At 48.1% G+C, this 17,527-nt stretch overlaps 1 protein-coding gene across 2 annotated transcripts in view; it reads left to right on the forward strand.

Moving 5' to 3' along the window:
- The window catches only part of SLCO2B1 (solute carrier organic anion transporter family member 2B1), a 110,046-nt gene that overhangs the window by 16,271 nt on the left and 76,248 nt on the right, over positions 1 to 17,527 (forward strand). Inside the window, exons 1-3 of one of the 2 annotated variants that reach the window (XM_074980892.1) lie at positions 1,722 to 1,749; positions 13,525 to 13,609; positions 17,324 to 17,461. In XM_074980892.1, coding sequence (XP_074836993.1) covers positions 13,586 to 13,609; positions 17,324 to 17,461 — 162 coding nt within the window. In that variant the 5' untranslated portion in view covers positions 1,722 to 1,749; positions 13,525 to 13,585. Of the gene's footprint in view, positions 1 to 1,645; positions 1,750 to 13,524; positions 13,610 to 17,323; positions 17,462 to 17,527 lie in introns of those variants that run through there. The other variant, XM_074980882.1, reaches the window with a different exon arrangement.

Below are 17,527 nucleotides of genomic sequence, written 5' to 3' on the forward strand. Positions count from 1 at the left end.
TGTATATTTTTATCTTTAGCCATACTAAAACATAATATTTCCTTGCATCCAATTTACAAAGTGATCTTGGTTGCTTGGAACCAGTGGCCTGTCTTCTTCATTGTTTGCCACTCTCTCAACTGTGTCATTTGCAAACTTTATCACATGGTTTTGTTTTCCTCCACATCTCAGTGAAAATGTATGTAGTGTAGGGCCAGGAACCAATCCCTGCAGGACACCACAAATTGACATGGAAGAGGTTAATGTCTCTGAACACTACAGCTTGTCAAACAGGAACTGTGGCTACTGAAAGCAGAACAAAGAAATCAGTCTTTCTGCACATCTTGCAATTTACAGATTTGGCCAAAAGGAAAACCAGAGAATGGGTGTGGAGCAATGAAAGAGCCTCCAAGGCTTCGCATCAGATAAGCTGTTTACTTTAGTGTACAACTCTGTTTCACACAGCATCTCCATATCCTGCACATCAACCAGTGGGGCCAACAGCCTCCACCAGCCATGGGGCAAGGTGGGAGGGGGGCCTGGCTCAACATCCCAGAAGGGGAAGGGCCAAAGGCAGAAGGGGCAGAGCATAGGGCAATTAGCCCTAGCCCCAGCTGGACCGCACCACTGGCCCTGCCCCTTCCCTCAGCAGCAGCGCTGCTGTGGCAATTCAAAGAGGCTCAGAGATCCAGATATCGCCACCATTGCGAGTATAGCAGCGGTGGTGGCTGGAACTCCAGGCCCCTTTGAAACGCTGGGCCCAGGGGCAGCTGCCCCTTTGCACCTTCCCCCTCCTCCCAAGTCCACAGGCCTGCTGCCAACACAAAGGAAAACATCTCTGTATCCATTCCTAACTAGTTTAGGGGGAGACATCTTTGCAGGCATCCCAGCCTGCTTAAAGGAAGGAATCCAATGTCTATTCACACAGAAGCCTTGGCAAAATTTGCTCAAGGAAAACACTTTTTCTGTAGGAAGAGTTCTCTACACGTACCACTCCCTGCCCCGTGGGAACACATACACCTCTTTCAGGCTTGTTTTAGCTTGGATTGTTTTGATTCTGTCCTTGCCTATGAAAAACCAGAATTGATTATTAACTGCCACAAAAATTTAGCAGCAGGTATGCACTGAGGCACAGATTTCTCATGTCTGAGAAAAAGGACCGAACAAGCCTTGTAGCTGGAATGATGTAGGTGTCGAGGAATGTGTGGCCTATATTGGGAAGCTGTTCCAGGCAGGTGGGTGATAGTGTATGGAAGAAGGCAGAAAGCCCCAAGTGGTTGAAAAAAAGGGAACTATCAGGAATGAAACTTGGATAGACTTGTGAGAGCAGTAGAGCTTGTAAAATGAAAGGGAGGCAGGGTTATTAAATTATTACATTATTCATATAGCTTGGAGCTGTGAGCTCAAGCTCTAGCTTGACCCCTGAGACACTGTAAGGCCTCAGGTAAGTTATTTAACCTCTCTGAGCTTCAGTTTCCACAACTCTAAAATGGGGATAATAATTCTTAACCTCTCCCTCCCCCTGCTGGTTAGTTCATTAATGTTTTGAATATGTAAAATGTTATGTAGTAAATAAACAGTAATATTGACTCACAGTGGTCATGTACCAGCCGTGTTGTTACAGAAAAGTGCTAGAAATGTGTTGAAAAATTTCTTTTTTTGGCAGGCATATAAAGTATAACTGACAGAATGACAGCCACCGTTACAGAGAACAACTGTGAGAATCAATCCAGAAGAGTATTCTGCAAGAACCCATTTCTCAATATCAAGGTAAATGGCCTGGAGCTCTGCTCTTTGATGCTGCCTTAGCAGTGGCCCATGCCCATGAGTCCTGGGGCCTTTTATGTTGCTAGACCCTTCAGCCTCCCCCCGCATTGGCAGGCCTGCATTTAGGCATCTATCGATGAGCCAGATTTTCAAAAGTGCCCAGCTCCCAAAATCTGTCCACTATGTCTTATTAGCTATGTCTACACTGGGATGCGACATCGAAATAGCTTATTTCAATTTTGCTACATCGAAGGCTAGGCTATTTCGACGAATAGCATCTACACGTCCTTCAGGGCTGGTGCCATCGACGTTCAACGTCGACGTTGGGCAGCACCACATCGAAGTAGGCGCTGCAGGGGAGCGTCTACACACCAAAGCAGCCCACATGAAATAAGGGTGCCAGGAACAGCTGCAGACAGTGTCACAGGGCGGACTAGTACTTCCGGGGCAACAGCTAGCTGCTCCCTTAAAGGGCCCCTCCCAGACACATGCAGCCTGCACAGCACGCGGTCTGCAGAGCCACAAGCACACGCACCCCGTGGAAGCAGTATGGACCCCCAGCAGCAGCAGCAGCAGCAGCAGCAGCCAGAGGCCCACACACCCGCCCCTGCAGGAGTAGTGCTTGCCCTGCTTAGTGCCATGCAGGAGGCAGCTGATCATCTTTTATTTGTGGAAGAGGAGCTGCCCATAGGGGATGAGGAAGCAACCCCAGACCTTGCTGCCCTCCCAACCCCCCCTCTTCCCCCTGCTGCACACGCCGCCAGCTGCGGAGCTACCCCACGAGCACGGACTGGTGGGAGCGGCTGATGCTCGATGAGTGGGACAATGACTGCTGGCTCCAGAATTTCCGGATGAGCCGGCAGACATTCCTGGAGCTCTGCCAGTGGCTCACCCCTGCCTTACGGCACCAGGACACCTCCATGCGACGTGCCCTCACCGTTGAGAGACAGGTTGGCATCACTGTTTGGAAGCTGGCCACTCCAGACAGCTACCGATCCGTAGGGCAGCAGTTCGGCATGGGCGAGGCCACTGTTGGGGCTCTCCTCATGGAGGTAAAAGGACCGGGGGGGGGGGGAGCCCAGGGGGGGAGCCCTTGGGGGGGAAGCCCTGGGGGGAGCCCGGCGGGGGGAAGCCCTCAGGGGAGCCCGGGAGGGGAGCCCGGGGGTGGAGGGCCAGACACACCCTGCAATTTTTCTTTTTTATTGATGCTCTCTCATGTCCTTCCCCTGCAGGTTGTCTGTGCAATCAGTGCCCTGCTCCTCCACAGGCTCGTGCAGCTTGGGGATCTGGATGCCGCCATTGCGGGGTTTGCCAGCCTGGGCTTCCCAAATTGCTTTGGGGCTCTGGATGGGACCCATATCTCCATCTGTGCCCCGGAGCACAGGGGAGGATGCTTCCTCAATAGGAAGGGATACCATTCCATGGTCCTGCAGGCCTTGGTGGACAGCCGGGGCCGCTTCCTGGACATTTATGTTGGCTGGCCTGGCAGCACCCATGACGCCCGGGTGTTCAGAAATTCAGACCTGTGCTGCCGGCTGGAGGCGGGGACCTACATCCCCCAGCGGGAGATCCCTGTGGGGGACACCACCATGCCCCTCTGCCTCATCGCAGACGCAGCGTACCCCCTCCGGCCCTGGCGCATGCACCCTTACACGGGCCATGTCACAGCCAGCCAGGAGCGGTTCAACATGCGCTTGAACCATGCGTGCCAGGTGGTTGAGCGCACTTTCGGCCGCCTCAAAGGGCGCTGGAGGTGTCTCCTCACCCCCCTGGATGCAGGCCTCACCAACATCCCCCAGGTTGTGGGCGTGTGCAGCGCACTCCACAACCCGGTGGGGAGCAAGGGGGAGGCCTTCTTCCAGGGCTGGGCTGTGGAGGCTGGCAGGGCCGACGTCCAGCCACCCGCTGTCCCCAGTCGCCAGGTCGACCCTGAGGGGATCTGGGTCCAGGAGGCCCTGTGGGCCCATTTTGACCAGGCTGCGGGGTGAACGCTGGCAGGGCCAGCTGCGGGCAAGCCACCCACGGCATCCCCCCATCCTCCACAACACTCCCTGCCCCCATGCCCATACCACAGAGCACCTGAGAGCACACACCCCCCCACTTTCCTTTGAAATAAATGGAAATGTTGTTTCAAACCAAACAGTGCAACCTCTTATTATTAACACAGAAGAAAAGGGGGGAACTATTTACATGGGGGAACAGCTACCAAAACAGGGGTCCAACAAAAAACTATGTACAAATGGGGGATATGTACAAAGGGGGGGGGCACGTCCTCTGCCCCGCACCCTAATGTCCAGCGCCCAGTGTTGGGGGGCGCGACCCTCGCCTCGGCCAGAGCCCTGGTCAAGGCTGGGTGGGGGCCGGGACAACCGGCAAATACGGCCGGCCGGTGTCCGCAGGCCCATGGTCCCCCTCGGCGGCAGGCCCCAGGGTGGCAGACGGTGGAGGGACGACAGGCGGAGCGGCGGGCGGCGCGGCGGGCGGCGTGGCGGTGGGGGGGGGGGCAGGTGTTGCGCTATACGCTCAAAGGTGTGCATGAAGGCCTCTCAAGCCTCCTGGCGCCAGGCCAGCGCTCGCTCTTGGAGCTCTAGCCGCCATTCCTCCACCCGCAGGCGCTGCTCCAACACCTCCACCTGACGCCGGAGGGTCGCGAGCAGCTGGGGGTCCGTGGCCATCCTCGGGTGGCTCCGCCGTCAGCCTCGTCCTGGGGCTGGTTGGTGCTCCACTGAGGGGCTGGCCTGCAGTGATGGCCCCGGTGGGCTCTCCAGGACCACTGACACCTCGCCGGGGCTCTCCGGGCCCTCCGATGGTGCAGCTGCAGAACACGGGGGAAGAAGAGTGGAGACAGCCGTTAGTGTGGGCCCTGACCTGTGGTCCTTGTCCCCCCACCCCTCTGCTGCTGGTTCCCCATCCCCGTCCTCCGGAGATGCTGCTGCTGCTGATGGGTGTCCCCCCCCCCACGGGGAACCCTAGGTTCCGCTCCCCCCATCCGCAGGGATGGGGCATGGCGCTGTCCTGCTGGGGGGCAGGGGCTGATGCACTCTTCTGAGGCACATGCCACTGCTGTCCTTGGGGCCATGGTCATCTGGGCATGTGGAGGGCCCTGGTCATGTCTCTTGTCCCTGCCCCTTAACCCCGGGGGTGTGCACCCAGGGGGTACATACCTGACAGTCCGCTCCCACGGTCGGGGGACACCCACTGGGCGGACGCCCTGCTGGAGCTCCGGGACGGGACGGCGACGCGGAGCCCCCCGTCCCTGGAGGAGCCCCCCTCCTCCTCCTCCGGCATCCCAGGGATGGGCTCCTGGGGGGGCCCTGGGGTGCAGGACTTGCCTCCAGGGTGTTCTCCGTCTCTGGGGCCTGCTGGGGCTCGTCGGCTGAGGTGTCAAGAGTGGCCGGGGGGGGGTGAGGAGGTGTACCAGGGGCCCAGGATGGTTCTGAGCTCCCTGTAAAAGGGGCAAGTGGCGGGGGTGGCCCCAGATCGGCTGGCTGCATCCCGGGCCCAGGCGTAACCCTGACGCAGTTCCTTAACCTTACTCCTGACGTGGGCAGGAGTGTGGGCAGGGTGACCCCGGGCAGCCAGGCCCTCGGCCAGCTGAGTGAACGCATGCGCGTTCTGCCTCTTGCTCCCCATTACCGGGAGCACCTCCTCCTCGACCCACAGCCCCAGCAGATCCCGGATCTTGGCCTCCGTCCAGGAGGGGCCCCGCTGCCTCTTCCCTGGCTGGCTGCCAGCCTGGGAGCCCTGGCTCCCCTTTGGGGGGGTGTCCTGGGGGTGCTTTTGGGGCTGGCTGGCTGCCATCGGTGCAGGGTGTTGGGTTGCGGCTGCTGCAGGCGTGCAGGCTGAGCACGTGGCAGTGCTGCTGCCTTCACGTGCTCTCAGCTTGCTGCACAGGAACGCAGGGGGCGGGGAGCTTTAAGGGGCTGCTGCACGCGGTAACCATAGAGCTCACGGGCTGGAGAGAGCGTCTCTCAACCCCTCAGCTGATGGCCGCCATGGCGGGCCCCGCTATTTCGATATTGCGGGACCCACAACAACTACACGTTTCCTACTTCGACGTTCAACGTTGAAGTAGGGCGCTATTCCCATCTCCTGTTGGGGATAGCGACTTCGACATCTCGCCACTTTACGTCGATTTCAACTTCGAAATAGCACTCGCCACGTGTAGACGTGGCGGGCGCTATTTCGAAGTTGGCACGGCTACTTCGAAGTAGCTGGCTCATGTAGACACGGCTGTTGTGTCACAAGGGTACACAAAGTATCATGAGGCATTTTAATTGAAAAAGGCCTTGCTTTGTGCTGGGGGAAAAGGGAAGGCCTTCCGTGCTAGGTCTTCTGCCATCTGAGGAATCGCAGAGCAAGCTCGGGCAAGCCATTTAAATCCCAACCCTGCAAAAATTTACGTGAGTGCTTAACTGTAAAGCAACTAAGTAGTCCTGCTGAACTCAGAGGAGCTAATCCTGAATTCAGGTTAGCACTGGTAAAGCTCTGCAGGATCAGGACCTTTCTTCTTGCTGCTTTGGAACTGTTGAGCCTCTTCATGCCTCTGTGAAGGGGATCGAATTCTGGGTGTAATCCAGCTCAGTGAGAGGCAGCGTCACCATGCTCAGCAACCTGGCAAACCTCACAAAGCCTTGCTAATGCAGCTCCCAAACTCAGGCACTCACACACAGGCAAACAGCACACAGGCTGCACCCTGAGTGTCTGTATGCAACTGCAGACTTGTCTCAGCAACTCTGACCCCAGCAGTCGGCCAGCAAGACCCTAGCCATGCTCTGGCTTCCAGCAGTGTTGGTTAGCACGTGCAGGGCAACCACAGTTTATTCCCTGTTCTCACCTTTCCTCCAAAAACTTGCGTTCTGCATGTCCAACCCTCTCCTGAACTCGTCAGGTGTTACCAGTCTGTTGCCTCTGTAAGCCGTCAATATACCACATTTTTGGATCTTGAGTTGGAATTAACAAACAATTCAGATTTAACACAACCCTGGATTAGTTTTGATCAAAGAATAAAACAAGTTTATTTAACTACAGAAAGAGAGGTGTTTAAGTGAGTGAAACTATAAGTGGTTAAAGTCAGAAACAGCTACAAGAGAAATCAAGATAAAAGGCTTTCTTGTGCTGAATGCTAACCAACTGCAAATTGAACCTCTCTAATCCAGAATGCTCTCATCCAGCAACATCGGTAGTCAAGCATGACTTGACATAGCTGGACAACCATTTATCATGGGTGTGACCAAGTTTTCTATGATTCCATAGTTTGTTTACAGACACCAGTCCTGGCTCTCAGTGCTCTGTGCTGTTATTTAGCTGTGATTTACTCTACATGTCTCCTAATAGCCCAGAAAGCAGTGGAAGTGTTGGTAATGCCGCAAGACAATATGGCCCTCCTGTATTTTGGTCAATTCTCTTGTTTACCCCTATCAGGTCCTGAGGGTGCTGAACTAGAGAGATTCAACCTGCAGACTTGGTTCAAGATAAAGTTTTGAACACATACTCCCAGAAACAGGGCTAACCCAAATGTCGACTCAGAATCTGCCCTGAAATTGCAAAGGGCTAGTTACTTTGTCTTCTTGGGTGAAAGAGTCAGTGAGCAGGAAATACTTAGAGTGGTTTTGCTGCTCCTTTTATAGTCCGGTCACCCACTGAAGCAAATTCCTTAGAGGATTATGGCTCGCAACAGATTTTATTCGAACAGTAAAGGTATAATGGGGATCTGTGGGAGACCATGCCACAAGATTTTTCTTGTCTCCCTTTCACTGTCTCAGGGAACTTCTGGGCTACTTATAGGTAAATCCTGGTAAACATACTCACCTTTGTTCAAAATTTATTTGCTTAACCACTCCTACTGAATGGCTAGGTTTACACAGAGGGGCATTGCCAGCAAATTCATGCTAATGAGCAGTCTCAGAATTGCAAATGGCTGCTCATTAGCATAATCACACAGCTAATTAGCATAGCCACACGAGCTCTTGCTACTGGCAGAAGCTGCTTCCAGAAGTAAACAGGCCATGTAGACATGCATCTGCTGGCAACGCCCCTCCCCCCCATTTCCAGACCCTTATGCATTGCTGGCATAGGAATGTCTATACAGCCTGTTTACAGCTGGCAGCAAGATCTTGCGTGGCTATGCTAATTAGCTTCACAATTATGCTAATAAGTAGCTATTTGTAATTTCGAGACTGGTCATTCGCATGAAGCTGCTCTCCATACCCCTCCCAGCCCATCAGGGCTCCATGGCTTTGAACATGTGCTGTCAACATCATACACTGAACTTCATATTTTGTATAAAGATTTTTACACCAGTGTGTAGGATGTGAATATAAAAGTGCAGTCAGTCACAAAGAGGTTTTTATAATACTTACACCTGATAGGTTGTGGGGTTTGATTCATGGATATTTGCAAAGTGCTTTGAGATCCTTGGACAAACAAGGCTGTGTAATTGTAGAATGAAGTTGATCTCTTCATTCTTTCTTATGAGATAATTTCTCCAAGTTCTATAGGTATATGACCAATGCTTTGTTTTAAAGCACTGGAGTAAAACCAGCACTGGCTAATAATAAGGCTTTTCAATGTTTTACAAGCATTAATGAATTTGCCTCACAGCCCCTTGCAAGGCAGGAGGTTATGATCGGCCCTCTTTTGCAGATGGAGAAACCGAGGTATGTAACATACTCTCAATCACACAGGGAGTTCGTAAGCGAACCCAGAATGTAACCCACATTATCTGACACAAACCTGTGAGTTAGACACAAAACAATTGTTCCCGCCAGCTTCAGTTTGTTCTCATGGATGTCCATGTGAAAATAAGACAAAGCTAATGTTTTTTTATGGCGATGCATACGAAGTGACGCGCACTGTAAGTAATTAGTACTCTCCAGGAAACAAAGTGTAATAAGAATATAAAGAATGAACAGCACATGGGAGCTCTGAAATCTGCTGTTATTCTGGTACAATCAGCTGCTGTCCTCCTGAGTTCTTTCTTGAGATGGGAGGGACACAAAAATCTTCCTCACAAATGTTGCAGCCCAAAGAACCCGATAAACAGACTGTGGTGTTGTGCAGGACTGTAAGGCTCTGAGAACAAGTTATTGATTGCTTAGCTTTCTTTGCTGGGACACAGGTCTGAAACCAGTTCTTGCTGGTGATGTCAAATAGACAGATTTGTGGGCTTCCTATCTGAGATGAAATAAGGGGCTTTGGTCTTTAAGGTGCTCCAGGACTGCTTGTTTGATTTGATCTGGACACTGACCACTCTTCCCATTTCTAGAAGGGATCCTTCCAAATCAGAGCATGGAAACGTGCAGGAAATTTGCACTGCTGCTGTCTGTCCACGAGCACTAATCCAACACGTTTCCAGCACCGAACTCACTTCCAAATGTCTTAGAGAAAACATGGTTGGGGGGCATAAAAGGTTCCCTGTTCTACTTCTGTGATAGAGTGGCTCACAGCGGGTGTGGGGCTCCTGCTGAGGGTAACCTAGGAGACCAGGTGACACTTCTGGACTGCAGACAAAAGGGGAGGAGGGGGCCAGAGGGGTTTGAATTGGAATTAGGAGTTGGAAAGTAGTTAGTGTGGGCTGGGAGAGAGAGACAAAGGAGGGGGCAAGGCCCTGGCTCCAGGGGCCGCTCGGGGCCTCCTCTCCCCAGCGTGGATTGGACTGGCTGTCTCTGGTTGCTGTACTGACTCTTCTGTAAGATGCTGTGTCCTGTCAGCTAATAAGCCCTAATAATAAGGCTTTTCAGTGTTTTACAAGCATTAATGAATTTGCCTCACAGCCACTTGCAAGGCAGCCCCTTCCCCTGCTGAGTGAGAGTCACTCTTGCCTGTGGATGGGGTGCAGAGCTTGGGGACCCCTGAACCCCATCACAACTTCACATTCCCATATGCAATATGAAACATTTGCACAACAGTCTTCACCACTAGAAATTCTTGCAAGAAAATAAGACTTTGCTTCCAGAATCTTGGCTAGGCTTTAAAGGCATTTGCCACTTGACCTGCCTCTTAGAGGTTTTTCATTGTTGAAGGAATGTTCTGCAGAGATTCTTTCCTGCCCCTGCCCCCTTCACGTTGCGTTCATGAAGTTAGGTCACATGCTCAGATTTCACAATCAATGTCTGACTTCCTCCCATTCTGGAGACAATTTATAAAGCAGGACGTGGATGATCCTTACAGGGAAAACAAAGAATTGCTTAACACATTGTGCACGCTTAGGACAGCTGAATGGATCACAAAGGTAATCATGTCGATGTAGATTTTCAGACAGCTCAGGCACAAAAATGTGACTCCAGAATGTAATGCAAATAGTCTTCCTGGGGAATGCTGTACAGACCATAAGGACCTTAAGATAGTTAATTACACATGGCACTAACCCCTACAGTGCTACGGAATGGACAAAATAAGGATTTGATGCAGCTTGTGCTGAAGTCCATGGCAAGAGTTCATGGACCTCTGTGACAGCAAAATCTGGCCTTGAGTTCATATAATGAACATTAGGGAGTAAATTCGTTTCTATGTTACACCAGAGCAATTCCACTGAGGTATGTGGCATTGCGCCAGTATAAATAAGACTAGGGTTTGTCTGTTAGAGTGTGTAGCAAAACACATAAAGCCTGCTGACAAAGCTGATGTTTAGGTTAGCTTTATTTCTTTAGCTCTTTTCGTGAATATTGTAATGAGGCAAAGGAGACAGCTTCAGGAAGGGAATACAGGAAGCTGATGCTATGGTAAAAGCCCAGGGCTGAGCACAGTTTGCCAATACTTTCAAAAATGACTATTTATTTTGGGTGCTTGACCTGACCCACTCTTACATGGTTCTGATTGCAAGAGCTCAGCACTTTCTGAAATCTGGGCCCCATGAGGGTGTCTCAAGTTGGGTGCCCAAAATCCCTTGTCGCTTTTCAAAACTGTGGCAAAGAAATCTGGGTTGTGTACTGGGCACTGCCACAGGGTACCTCCCAGGGCCTGACTTTCCGCAGCAGCAAAATCCAAGCTGGCGTGAGGATGAACTTATTAATGTTCATGAAGGGCTTTGAGAGCTTCAACAAAAAGGTGCTCTGGACGGTGAAGTGTTACGATCAGTTACTGTATGAGTCATTGCAGCAATTCACCTGTCGATAAAAATACAGTTGTGAGTGTAATATAGTCTGTGTGACTGCCAGAACATGTAATTATATGTCATAGGGCACTGGGTGGACCTGGCCAACTACTATATAAAAAGAACTTGAGGTTACAATTATAGCAGGAGTTCTGCTGCTCAGCTGCTTTCTCCCACTTTATATTCTGAGTGTGTGTGTGCATGTTTTGGTTCACTTCCTACCTGCCAGTGTCCTTAGCCAGAATCACACCTAAGGCTGCACATCCATTTGAATTACTCAGAGTAAGGGAACTTAGAATGCACTTGTGGCTACACACCTTGCAGCACTTTGAAGTTAACAACTTGGAAGTTCCAGCAGCAGCCATTATGCTAATGGGGTGCTGCATATGCATCACAGCATCTCATTAGCCTCCTCCGATCGGGCTGATTACCATGATTACCATGCCCCCCTTCAAGGGAGAGGGCTAGTGTAGACAAGCCCAGAATGTTAACCTGAACGTTACAGAACTTGGTCTTCTTGTTACCAGCTCTCTCTGTCCTGAACCCCCTCGCCTACTGTAGATGATATATGTGCATGTTGCCTATTTGGCTGGCAGTCTGGGATATGTTTGTGGGCCTGGCCTTAGGTCATGTGGGGTGCTTCTGACCATCATAAGAGGAGCCACTGCATGTCCCGTAAGCCTGTGATAGCAACACTAACCCAGGTAGGATTCTGCTGAAGAGAGCTGTAAGGCCCAGCTGTGGAGGGCCAGCCCTGCCTGTATTGTGCTGGCATAACCTACACACCTTGGTGTGGGTCACTGTCCCATGTAGTGGCACCTAAACTACTTACACGAAGAAAGAACGAGTCTCCTCCTTCCAGTTCGAGAAGATGTGTACCTCCAATTCTATTCTCGTCCATTTATTCTATTCCTCTACAGCCTTAGCAGAGAGCCAGCTGGCTTTTACCTCAGACTGGAGAGGCTCCTCCACTACGCTTCAGAGGTCCCAGTTTCAAGTCTATGGCTGCGTATTTGCTAGCAAGATTTTGGGGGAAAAAAAACGGTGGAGTGTCTACAACCAAAATGTGCTCTTTTGATCTGAGGATGAGGAAGAGCACCGATTTCCGAAAGATTCTTTCAAAAAAAGCATGTGTAGATGCTCTGCGGGCCCTTCTTTCAAAAGAGCCGTCCTCATGGCACTGGATTTTCTGATCCCTGGCCTGTTGGTTTGAAAGAGCAGGGCCAGTGTGGACACCCTCTGTGTTAAGAGCAGATCGATCTTTCAGTTCATTTTTTTGTGTGTGGATGCGATCTTTCAAAAGAAGCTCTTTTGGACGATCTCTTCCAGAAGAACTTCTTTCGAAGGATTGTTGTGGTGTAGACGCAGCCTACCTGGGGGTGGTTACAAGTGGGAGCTCATCCAGGATTTCAGTGGAGCTTCTGAAGCTTGGGACATACTTCCTCAGCTAGGGGGAAGGATGTAACCCACACGCCTAAGTGTGGTTCCTTGTCCCATGTAGTGGCACCTACACCACTTACAGAGAGAAAGACTGCATCATGTCTACAGCCCTAGCTGAGAGGCAGCTGGCTTTTACCTCAAACGGTAGCAGTTCTTGCAGTGGGCTCCAGAGGTCCTGGGTCTGAATCTGCCTTTGGGCAGTTACACTAGCAAATACTACTTGCTAAAAACTCTGTTGTTAGGTTGAGGTGATTTCTCTGCTTCTGACAGAGCCAGGCCAGCTCTGAAGGATCCTCCTCCCAGAGATGCCTGAGGTTCAGAAGAACTGCTTTTGGAAAGTGATGTTTTCCCTCTGGTATGCACCTGATTGCAGACTGTGTGGTACTGTTTTTGAAAAAAAACTTACCTTGGGGAAGGACACACCCCCACAAGCACTGCTGCTCCCCACTCTCCTCCGGCCCTGGGCTATGCTACCCGCATACTGTGCCTGTTCGTTTAAGAACATGCTAGAAATGCTCCTTTAATACAAGTTAGTTTTTGCAGTGGTTTGGCCTTTGTTATGGTTATGAATAAGCAATTTTTGTCTCTGGCTCAGGGACAATATTTCTGTGGAGGCCAGTTGTTAAAATAGCAGCAGCATATTCCTGTGCAGTGTGAGATTGACAGAGTATAATAGTTGGCATGTATCTTTTCTGAGCATTCATTAACTCGCAAGATGTTTTTTAGCTCCCTGACAGAAAGGAGTTCTTTTCCAAACTCTCCAACTTACTGGGCTTTGGGAAAGTTGCTCCATCTTATTGCATATCTCCCCGTATGTAGCATGGGGATAGTAATGCTCATCTCCCAGCAGCACTCTCAGGCTTATTGGAGTTGTGTTTGTGAAGGGCTTTGAGACCATTCGCTGTAAATACGCAGAATTATATTAACATTCTCAGTCTCATGTAGGTGTCATTCAGATTTTTGACTGCCATTCAAACAATTTATGTGCACCAGGGATTCTCACACACATTAGTTGGGATACATCTATAAAGCTGGTAGATGCTGCTCATTGGCAGGTGGGTCTGACCTGTGATTGTACAGTCTAAAGCCATGACCCTCTCCACATGAGCTAAAAGCCAACTGGCTCCCAGCCAAGGCTATAAAGTAGATTTCACTCCCTTGTCAGTGATCTCAGTGCCTCTGGGTTACACACAGATCACAAAGTGAGTCTGAAATGCCCCTGATTTTGCTCAATTGTATATCAGCAGGGACTTGGTGGACAGATTCTCCTGCTTACACAGAGGATGGATCAGCGGTTAGGATCAAATGGGTATAACATACTGGGGCAAGGTCAGTACCACTCGTGAACCCCAGACCTCTGTTGACAAATAGCTTCAGTCCCCGGCATCTCTCATCAGCAACATCTACACTGAATAACAGTAGTGATGATTTAATGTTGCTGTCACACATTAAGAACATATGAAGTAAAAATTTTAAATGAACCAATATGTTCCATAGAATCTGTATGATAATAATTTCTAGCTCTAATAAAAAAATATAGCAGTAGGGACAAGTTATCAATGAAATGACCAGGATAGTGATAGTAACTGTGAAAGGCCAAGGGAGATTAGAGAGGCTATCAAAATAAAAAACTCTATGACAACGGGGGATTTAAACTGTCCCCATTTTGACTGGGTACATGTCACCACAGATAAAATTTCTTTATAACTTAAATGAAGGCTTCTTGGAGCAACTGGTTCTGGAACCCATAAGTGGCGGGTGGGGGGATGCAGTGCTTGATTTAGTCATAAATCGGGTGCAGGATCTGGTCCATGAGGTAAATATAATGTCAGTACTGGGAAAATTAGTTGAAACTGTAGTAAAGAATAAAATTATCAGACATTTTGCCAAACATAACTTTTTGGAAAAAAATAAACATGGTTTCTGTAATGAGAAATCATGCCTTACTAATTTACTAGAGTTCTCTGAGGGACAATAAGCAATATAAATAAGGAGGATCCAGTGGATTTAGTGTACTTATATTTCCAGAAAGCTTTTGATAAGGTCCCTCAGCAAAGGCTCTTAAGTAAAATAAGTTGTCAAGGAATATGAGGTAAGGCCCTCTCATGGAGTGAAAACTGGTTAAAAGACAGGAACCAAAGGGAAGGAATAAATGGTAAGTTTTCAGAATGAAGAGAGATAACTAGTGGTGTCCCCCAAGAGTCTGTACTGAGACCAATCCCATTGAACCTATTTGTAAATGATCTGGAAAAAGTGAGGTGGCAAAATTTGCTGATGATACTAAACTGCTCAAGGTAGTTAAGAATAAAGCAGACTGTGAAGAACTTCAAAAAGATCTCACAGAACTAAGTGACTGGGCAACAAAATGGCAAATGAATTTTAATGTTGATAAATGTAAAGTAATCATAGAATCATAGAATTCTAGGGCTGAAAGGGATCTCAGGAGGTCAGCTAGTCCAGCCCCGATGCATATTGGAAAAAATAATTCCAACTATATATAAAAAATGATGGGGACTAATTATCTATAACCGCCCAAGAGGCAGATCTTGGAGTCATTGTGGACAGTTCTCTGAAAAAATCCACTCTCTGTGCTGCAGCAGTGAAAAAGGCAAATAGAATAATAGGAATCTTTAAAAGAGGGATAGAGAATAAGAGAGAATATCTTAGTATCTCTAGATAAATCTATGGTACACCCGCATCCTGAATATTGGATGCAGATATGGTCGTCTCATCTCAAAAAAGAGATATTGGCATTGGATAAGGTTCAGAAAAGGGCAACAAAATGATTAGGGATTTTGGAATAGGTACCATATGAAAAAAGATTCAAAAGACTAGGACTTCTCAGCTTAGAAAAAAAAAGCAGACTAAGTGGGGATATGCTAGATGTCTATAAAATCATGACTGGTGCGGAAAAGGTGAATAAGGAGAAGTGGTTTACTTGTTCCCACAACAAAAGAACTACCAAATTAAATTAATGAGCTGCAGGTTTAAAATTAACAAAGTGAAGTTTTTCTTCACACAGCACATGGTAGGCCTGTGGAACTCCTTACTCAAGGAGATTGTGAAGACCAGGACTTCAACAGGCTTGAAAGAAGAACTAGACAAATTCTTGGAGGTTAGGTCCATCAGCGGATATTTGCCAGGATGGGTAGGAATGGTGTCCCTAGTCTCTGTTTGTCAGAGGTTGGTAGTAGATGTCAGGGGAAAGACAGCTTTCACGATTACCTCTTCTGCTCACTCCTTCTGGGGCATCAGGCATTGGCCTCTGTTAAAAGACAGGATCCTGGGCTAGACTGACCTGTGGTCTGACCCTGTATGACCATTCATATGTTCTTAACATAAGAATGTCCACACTGGGTCAGACCAAAGGTTTATTTCCATAGTAATCTTTCTTCTGACAATGAACAGTGCCACATGTCCCAAAGGGAATGAGCAGAACAGTCATCAAGTCATCAGTCATCCTGTCACTCATTCTCTGCTTCTGACAAATAGGCTAGGGACACCATTTCTGCCCGTCCTGGCTAATGCCATTGATGTATCTCTTCTCCATGAATTTACCTCTTTTTTTTTTTTGAATCCTGTAATAGTCTTGGCCTATGCAACACTCTCTGGCAAGGAGTTCTGCGAGTCGACTGAGCATTTGTGTGAAGAAATACCTCCTTTTATTTCTTTTCAGTCTGCCTCCTATTAATTTATTTTGTTCACTCCTAGCTATTGTGTTATGGAAAGGAATTAGTAGAACTTCCTTATTTACTTTATCTGCAACCAGTCATGATTTTATAGACCTCAATCTAACCCTTCCTCTATAGTTTTCTTTTCCAAGCTGAAAAATCCCAGTTTTATTAATCTCTTTTCATATGGTAGCCATTCCATACTCCTAATAATTTTTGTTGCACTTTTCTGAAACTTTTCCAATTCTAGTGTATCTTTTTGAGATGGGGTGGCCACATCTGCATAGAGTATTGAAGAAGGGAGTGTACCAGGGATTTATATAAAGGCAGTCGATCCCTCTGTTAATGATTTCCAACCTTCTGTTCACTTTTTGACTGCCACTGCACATTGGGTATGTTTTCAGAGAACTAGCCACAATGACTCTGTGATCTCATTCTGGAGTGGTAACAGCTAATTTAGAACCCATCATTTTACAGGTAGAGTTGAGATTATGTTTTCCAGTATACAATACTTCATGTTTATTAACATTAAATTTCACTTGCCATTTTGTTGTCAATCACCCAGTACTGAGAGATCCTTTTGTAGCTCTTTGCAGTCTGCCGGGACTTTAACTATCAAGAGTAGTGTTATATCATCTACACATTTTGCTACCATCCTGTTCCCAGGTCATTTTTGAATATGTTGAAGAGGACTGGTCCTAGAATAGATCCTGAGGGGGCAGCACTATTCACCTCACTTTATTCTGAAAACTTTCCATTTTTCCAACCATTTGTTTCCTATTTTTTATCCAGTTACCAGTCTGTGAGAGGACCTTCCCTTTTATCCATTGAAAGGTTATTTGGTTTAGGAGACTTTGATAAGAGACCTTGTCAAAGGCTTTCTGCAAATCTAAGTACACTGTATCTACTAGATCTCCACATGCATTTTGACCCTCCACCTCCTCAAAAGAATACTAGTAGATTGGTGAGGCATGATTTTCCTTTACAAAATCAATGTTGACTCTTTCCCAACACATTATGTTCATCTAGACATCTGACAATATTGTTCTTTAGTATAGTTTCAAACAGTTTGCCAGGTACTGAAGTCAGTGTCAGTGGCCTGTGTTTTCCTGGCTCACCTAAGGAGTCCCTTTGAAAAATTGGCATCATATTAGCTATCTTTCAGTTATTTGGTACAGAAGCTGATTTAACTGATAGGTTACAGACTAATGTTAGTAGTTCATTGTTCAATGACCACCACACTTTTGATATTTAAGGGATTGTTTTATTTAAATGTAAGAATGATTGAATGAAGATTTTGTTTTCAGGTTGCAACTTTTTAGAGAAATAACTGCTCTGAATGGGTTATATATATTTTTTTTTGTCTCTGCAGTTTTTTGTGTTCTGCCATGGGTTTCTCCAGCTCTCACAGCTCCTGCTATCTGGCTATCTGAAAAGCTCAATTTCGACCATTGAGAAGAGATTTGGCTTTTCCAGTCAGACATCTGGATTGCTTGCATCCTTCAATGAGGTGACTTCTTCTGCATTCAAACTTCTTTCTTTTAATCTCCCACCCACATAATGCTCCTGCACTCTT

Source organism: Carettochelys insculpta, chromosome 1, assembly GCF_033958435.1.
Source record: "Carettochelys insculpta isolate YL-2023 chromosome 1, ASM3395843v1, whole genome shotgun sequence".
Lineage (NCBI taxonomy): Eukaryota > Metazoa > Chordata > Testudines > Carettochelyidae > Carettochelys > Carettochelys insculpta.